The sequence below is a fragment of the Nematolebias whitei genome, chromosome 8 (genome assembly GCF_014905685.2).
Source record: "Nematolebias whitei isolate Nwh7 chromosome 8, NemWhi1, whole genome shotgun sequence".
NCBI lineage: Eukaryota > Metazoa > Chordata > Actinopteri > Cyprinodontiformes > Rivulidae > Nematolebias > Nematolebias whitei.
The window spans coordinates 46743430-46750589 of record NC_056505.1 but is presented as its reverse complement, the minus strand read 5'-3'; the positions used below and the strand labels follow the sequence as shown (position 1 = coordinate 46750589).

General features: G+C 39.7%; 1 protein-coding gene across 1 annotated transcript in view; it reads right to left on the bottom strand.

The window, feature by feature from the left end:
* Positions 1-1101: 1101 nt before the first annotated feature.
* LOC119413708 (endophilin-B2) overlaps positions 1102-7160 on the bottom strand; it is a 138050-nt gene continuing 131991 nt past the window's right edge. The window contains exons 8-10 of the mRNA XM_037680763.1: positions 2449-2472; positions 1545-1634; positions 1102-1188 (exon numbers count right to left, since the gene is read on the bottom strand). Of these exons, the coding sequence (XP_037536691.1) occupies positions 1102-1188; positions 1545-1634; positions 2449-2472 (201 nt within the window). The remainder of the gene's footprint in view (positions 1189-1544; positions 1635-2448; positions 2473-7160) is intronic.

Below are 7160 nucleotides of genomic sequence, written 5' to 3'. Positions count from 1 at the left end.
ATACTAGCAATCACAGCATTGTAAGAGGGGGACAGTTTAACACAGAGGCCTCCACCCCTGTTTAATGATGGACGGTTTCTTTTCACAAAGATGGCCTCCTTTACTCCTCTCTCAAACCATCGTTCCTCTCTGTCCAGGATGTGAACATCTTCATCCCTGAAAGAGTTTATTTAAGAGACTGAGCTGAATACAGCACCTCAGACTGAGGAAGTCTCTCGGATGAGAGACGAAACGTTTCTACGTTTTTTTTTTTTGTTTTCTTGTTTTTTGAATGTCCAGAGGACCAGATTGAACTTTTTTTGGATTTTTCTACCTGGATTATCGAGCATGTATCAGGATAGTTTCAGTCTTATTTGCATTTAACTGCAGATTGTCTGAATTCAAATCATGGCTGGAAAACGACAGACAATTGTTGAGATCAGACAGTTTGTACATCTCAGAAGGTCAAAAAGAGCAATACAATTGAACATCATCAGCATACAGATGATAAGACAAATTTTTATAGTGTTTTAGGATAACCCCCAGAGGATATAAATACAATAAAAAGAGGACTGGGCCCAAAACTGAACCTTGGGGTACTCCACAAGACAGTGGTGCACTAACTGAATAAACCTGGTTCAGAAAAAGACCTTTCAGATAAATAAGAGGTGAACCAGTTTAACACAGTGCCAGAGATGCCAAACAAGTCTCTCAGTCTGTTAATAAGAACAGTATGATCCACCGTGTTGAAGGTTGATGTTAAGTCTAATAAAACTAGCACAGAATAAAGACCAGAGTCAGCTGCCATCAGCATGTCACTTTACATTTTTAATAACGCTGTCTCTGTAGAGTGCCATTTATGAAAACCAGATTGAAAGGTATCCATGAGACCCTTTTCCTCCAAAAAGCGGTTCAGTTGTTCTGCTACAGCCTTCTCAAGGATTTTTGATAAAAATGGTAGCTTAGAGATGGGTCTATAGTTGTCAGGAAGAGAAGGATCCAGGTGTGGCTTTTTTAGTAGTGGACAGACAACAGTTGTTTTGAACAGACATGGCACAGAGCCAGGAGAAAGGGAGAGGTTAATCAGATTAAGAACACTAGGGTCAATACAGTAAAATATGGTCATGAAAAAGGATGCAGGGAGGACATGGAGTGGGCTAGATGACCTTTTTGTTCGATCCAGCAGTGCTGCGGTGTCTTGTAGTGCCACTGGTGTAAAAGATGACCATGTATCAAAAGTAAGAGAGACTGGACAATAAACTGATATGGGAGCGATAGAGGCCCTGATGGCAGCAACTTTGTTTATGAAATGATTTAAAAAGAGGTTGCAGTCTGTGTTGGTCAAAGCCAGAGACCCAGAAAATCCTCAACTGAGATTTGATCCGGCAACCTTTTCACTGAGAAGAAACAACTCTATCAAAATAAATGTGGGGAAAAACAAAGTGGTACAAAAAATACCAAGGTAAAAAGGAAAGCGTTGACTGTTAAAGTTAAATTACTGAAATTGAAATAATGCCTGTGGATATACAAAGATGTTTGTGTGTTTGTGCGTGCAGCCGACGTACATGTGTGCTGCTGATGCCCTCCAAAAGCAGTCGTGTAACCTCTGCTTGGCGGTCGAACTCCGTTTGGGCCAGTCTGAGATCTTGTTCAGCCTGAAACAATAACAACATTACCACCGTCCAGTCACTGGACTGAATCAAAATACATCTATAATCTTTTTTTTTGCCTTCTGAATTGTAATAGACTTGAATAGTGTGGTGGCCAACAATTCCCACCCCCTGGACAATCAGGGTTGTAGCCTCAGATCTTTTCAGTCAGAGAGAGTTCCTATGCAGGTGTTTCAAAAAACGTTCAATACAAAGAATCTTCACCAGCACATGCAGGTGTTTAAACACAGCTGTACTGAAAGGGATATTTTGAGAAGAAAAAAAAATCTTGTCACAAAGTTTTCCAACATTGAATTGACAAAACTGTGAGTCTTTGCGACTAACGTAAGGTAACTGAGCTGAACAAACATGTCAAGATGGCAAATACTGTTGGCCAGCTGGTCTGGAACAGTTCCAGCCTAGAGAGATACTGGCTCAATAGATTTACTGGACTATAGTTTTTCTCCGTCTCGTCCTCTCAAACCCAGCCAGTCGAAGCAGATGGCCGCTCGTCCTGAGCCTGGTTCTGCTGGAGGTTTCTTCTTGTTAAAAGGGAGTTTTCCTTTCCACTGTTACCTCTGTGCTTGCTCAGGATGGGAGACTGTGACAAAGTGAAGATTCAACACATCTGCTGGCTTCCTTCCTAAGATAACTTTTACTCATTGGCTCTCATGTATGTGAATGTTTTTGTTCAGTGTCCTGAGAGGACTTCTGTTGTGCACTGGCGCTATATAAATAAAGTGAAATGAATTGAACAAATAAGTTCAATTGCTTAATCAAATGGAAGGAAAACAAATTAGGACTTCGTAAATGTACTTACTTTCTCCACTTCCTCAGTCCACAACTGAAAGGCAAACATAAAGAAGAGAAAAACATGAGTCCCAACGGGAAGATCAAGCAGACATTCAGCAGTTTGATAAAAACATTACAGCTGCAAGGAATGATTATCCTGATGAAGAAGGCAAGAATACAGAACAATATTTTCAAACATAATGCATGATAACATTCTTGACAATAAAAAAAAGGGTTGTAGGCTCCATCATCCAGGTAGATAACAACAAAAAAGGTTAAATCATTTAATCTGGACCAGTTTCTTTAACGGAGAAATGTTTCATCTTCCATCAGTCTGCGGCCTGCCAACCAGACAGATCATATTAGCTTTGACATTCTGCAAGTTGAATTCTGAGAAATTCTGAAAAGAAACATCACAGTCAGTACTGAATAAGACAGAAAATGTGCATAGCTATATTATGGCCTATATGTGACTAACGGGACGCTCAACATATGCAGTCTAGACGACTGTAACATTTTAGAAGACATATTTTGATAATCATAATTCCCTAAACAGAAAAGAGCACTAGGAGTCCCCAGTTCAAATAAACAAAAGACGTATACGTGTGGAACCAGTTAGGAGTTAAACGTCAAATACAGGCCGCTCCCCTCACCTTATGGTCCAGAATCTAACCCTACAACCTTCTGACCACAGGCCCACATTCTCTAACATCTGCATCACCACTCCCCCATGATTTCTAAGACAAGTAAAACTACAAAATTAGTTAAAACAAGTTAATGCACAGCATTGTTCTGGACTGCTGAATGTCTTATCAGAGTTATGACAACATTTTACTCCACTGTAAAAACATCCAGAGTGTCATAGAGGTCTGGTATGCAAGCTGTGAGGTAATAATGGCCTTTCGCTAAATAAAACACACCTCCTTATAATAATACACTGTTGCTTCACAGCTTCTAGCAGAGACTGGTACCATACCATATAGGTGTGAAACTCAGAAATGCAACATGGAAAAACAATTTTGTGCCCATGCAGCTGTCATGTCATTGTCATCGTAATACAGTTTATGACAACAAAGTCCATGCTCAATAATCCAGGTATACAATCCAACATTTTTCAGTCAGGTCATCTGGACAGTTTCTTTTTTTTGTGCTGAAACTTTTCGCCTTCGATCCAGAAGACTTCATCAGTCAAGGAAACACACAACGCAAAACTGATTCTTCCCCCAACAGCTTACTCCAAAGTGTAACAAACCAGTTATGTTGGTGATAAGATGGTCTCTTTGTCACGGCCCCTCCTCCATTGCCGGCCCTCTTCCTTGTTGACAGTCGTGTCAAACTGGTTGAAAACAACAAAGTCCATGCTCAATAACATAGCCTTCCGGATCGAAGGCGAAAAATTTCAGCACAAAAAAAAAAAGAAACTGTCCAGATGACCTGACTGAAAAATGTTGGAATACAGTTTATGACATTTAAAATTAAAAAAGGTCACAGTAACACTCACTTTTGATAACCTGTGTGCAGATAATTATTTTGTCCCTGTTTATTAGTCATTCACACTATTCTAACAAGATCAGGTCCTCTGGACAGATCCTTCTTTGTTGAAATGTTTTGTAATTTATCCAAAATATTTCTTCAGTCGATTCTTCAGAAGAATTCCTCTGGTGGAGATGATCACAGCCACAGAATAAACCATCCACAACATCAAAATGTCAGAGTTTGAAGCAGAACAACTTAGGAACAAAGTTTTAGCCTGCCCCAGCAATGCCAAACTACCACCTTGAGAACACCATGGACTTTGTGGATAAGGTGAGGGATGTCATCATGGAGACTGATGAAACAATGGTCTCTCTTGATGTCACATCACTCTTTATGTGCATTCCTACTGACAAGGCAGCAGAGGTGGTCAGTTTAAGATTAAAATCAGACACCACTCTGAGCAGCAGGACCACGCTTTTTCATTCATTCAACCTTTATTTACACAGGTTTGAGTCATTGAGCCCTGGGGACTCATTTACAAGAAAGATCTGATTTTAACAAAGAATGATAACAGTAGACAATCATAAAATAAAGCATATAAATTGAGAAGAATAAATGAAAGATAATGGTATTAAAAATAAAACAAAACAAAAAACCAGCTAGATTGTAAAGTGATGTAGAAAACTAAAAACAGGAACATGTCTGCGTTGGCTTTTGCCAGGTACTTAGGGTTTTAAAGTCACTTAGGTCAAGGTCGAGCGCTTCAGATCTTTTTTCCCAGATATTCCAGGAAACAGGAGCGGAGGAGGAGAAGGTCCTTTTGCCAAGTTCAGTCCTCACTGAGGGAACACTGAGTAATAATGTCCTGAGAGCGCACGCTGTAGCTGAACTCATGCAGAGACATGTAGGAGGAGAGGTATGAAGGCAACAGACCAAGAAGTGATTTAAAGATGAAAATGTACTAGTGGGAGAGTCTGTGTGAAGTTAATGATGTCCAGTTAACCAGTGGCTTAACTTAATTCAGGGTACAATGGTGGGTACAGTAGTTACAGCCAGATATGCGCAGAGGTGACAGGGCCTTCTCTGTAGCAGGACCAAGACTCTGGAACGAGTTACCTCTGCTTGTCAGACAGGCCCCCTCCCTCTCGGTTTTCAAGTCCCGTTTAAAAAGTCACTACTATTCAGTAGCTTTCAACACAAGATGATCTGTGTTTTGATCCTGTATACTCCACACTGGTTTGTCGTCATTATCTGCATCGTTTTTTGTCTATATTCTGATTTACCTCATTTTGTATTTTGCTTTGTGTGTTACCTGTTGTTCTGTCTGTACAGCACTTTGGTTGGCCTTGTTGCTGTTTTAAGTGCTTTATAAATAAAGTGGCATGGTATGGTATATGAATCTTAGCACAACATGATAGGCAGTGTTCAACATCTGCAAGGTGCTTGTAGAGGCGTTCATGTAAATAATGTCACCGTAGTCAACTGAGGGAAGGAAAGTCACAATTACAAGGCATTTCCTAGCATTCAGAATTAGACAGGACCCGTTTCTGAAAAAGAAACCCAATTTTTAGTTTCCTTACCAAGTTTTCCACATGGAGCTTAAAAGAGAGGTGCGAATTGACCAATATACCCAAATATTTGTAGGAATCGACAAACTCAATAGGAGCACCACTCCTCAGGAAGGAGGTTAAGGACCATTAAGTGTAGAACCACTAGACTGAGGAACAGCTTTTACTCTGAGGCTGTTAGACTCATGAATCTCTAAACAGAATAATCACATCATGTTGCTGCTGATCTGTTTCATGTTGATGTGTTCATTCATGCTCATCTGCTCACACAGACTCATGTTTGTGCTGCTGTTTGGTGTAATGTTTTATGCTATTAGTATTTAGTGTATTTTAAGTGTATGTTTTTCTTAGTTTATATCTTATTATTATTTTTCTTTTACATTTTATTGCAGTATGTAACTGGGACCTTGAGTAGACAATCTTGTTCCACCACATGTACCACGTGTGGTGTTAATGACTAATAAAGAAACTCTGACTCTGACCGATTTGAAGATAAAATCAAGGAAAGAACTGCTGGAACCAATTTTCTGTTTACGAGAGGTAGATAATTAGTTTTATAGAGATTCTTATGATTTTGGGTTAAATGATAGGTATTTAAATTTTTTTTAAACTAATTTTAAATGGTAAATGGAGTGTACTTATATAGCACCTTTCCATTTGATCAAGTGCTTTACAGTACAATCTATGTCTTCATTTACCCGTTCATACAGCACTCTACTATACTTTTTACAAAAACTAATCAGAGCTTTATCACATTCATACACCGATGGGACACACATTAGAGGCAATGAGGGGTCCAGTGTCTTGCCCAGGGACACTTCAGCATGTGACTGCTGGTGGCTTCAAACCCCCAACTCTCGCATTGGAGGACGACTGCTCTAATCACTCAGCCACAGCCACCCTTCAATAATAATAAAATGCTGTACATGGTTTGAACTATGGTTTCTTTTGATCCTCATCGACCGTTGCTGGAATGACATTCCTCTTGACATATTCCATAGCTTTAACAGAGTCGACAAACATCTTGTCCGTCTCGCCATGTGTGATGTGAAGCCGTGCAAGAAAAAGAAGTCCATACCAAACATCTGGTTGGTTCTGCAGGAGTCGCCTCACCTCAGTGAACGCCGCTCGTGCCTTTGCCACGCTTGGGAGTATAATCAGGTGTGATGAATATGGATGACTATTTGAAGTAGATTGGGCTACTGCTGCGTGATCATTGTAATATCTCCACACAATCTTGATAATAATGCAGCCTTGCCAAGAAAACTCTTGATTGATCATTCGAGCCTCTCCTGCCTTGCGCCTGGTGTACGTGATTGATCAGTGGTAACTAGTACAGCTTCGGCACCTCCATTAGCTTTTTGGCTATCACTGTAGGAGTGCATGAGTCCGGCAACTCAGGAATATCAATAATTCTATTATTGTTCTATTTCAAACCACCCTCCACAGATTCAAGCCTTTTCCTCAGCCCATCCACCTGATTTTTGAATTCCACCATGGTCCCACGCAGAGTTTCAAGGATTCAAGGATTTCTATTTATTGTCATACCAGCTCACATTTGCATGTTTTTGGTAAGAAATTCGGACTGAGGTCCCACATCAAGAAGCCTAACAATTAACAAATAAATAGATAAATAAATACAAGAGTACATATATATATATATATATATATATATATATATATATATATATATATA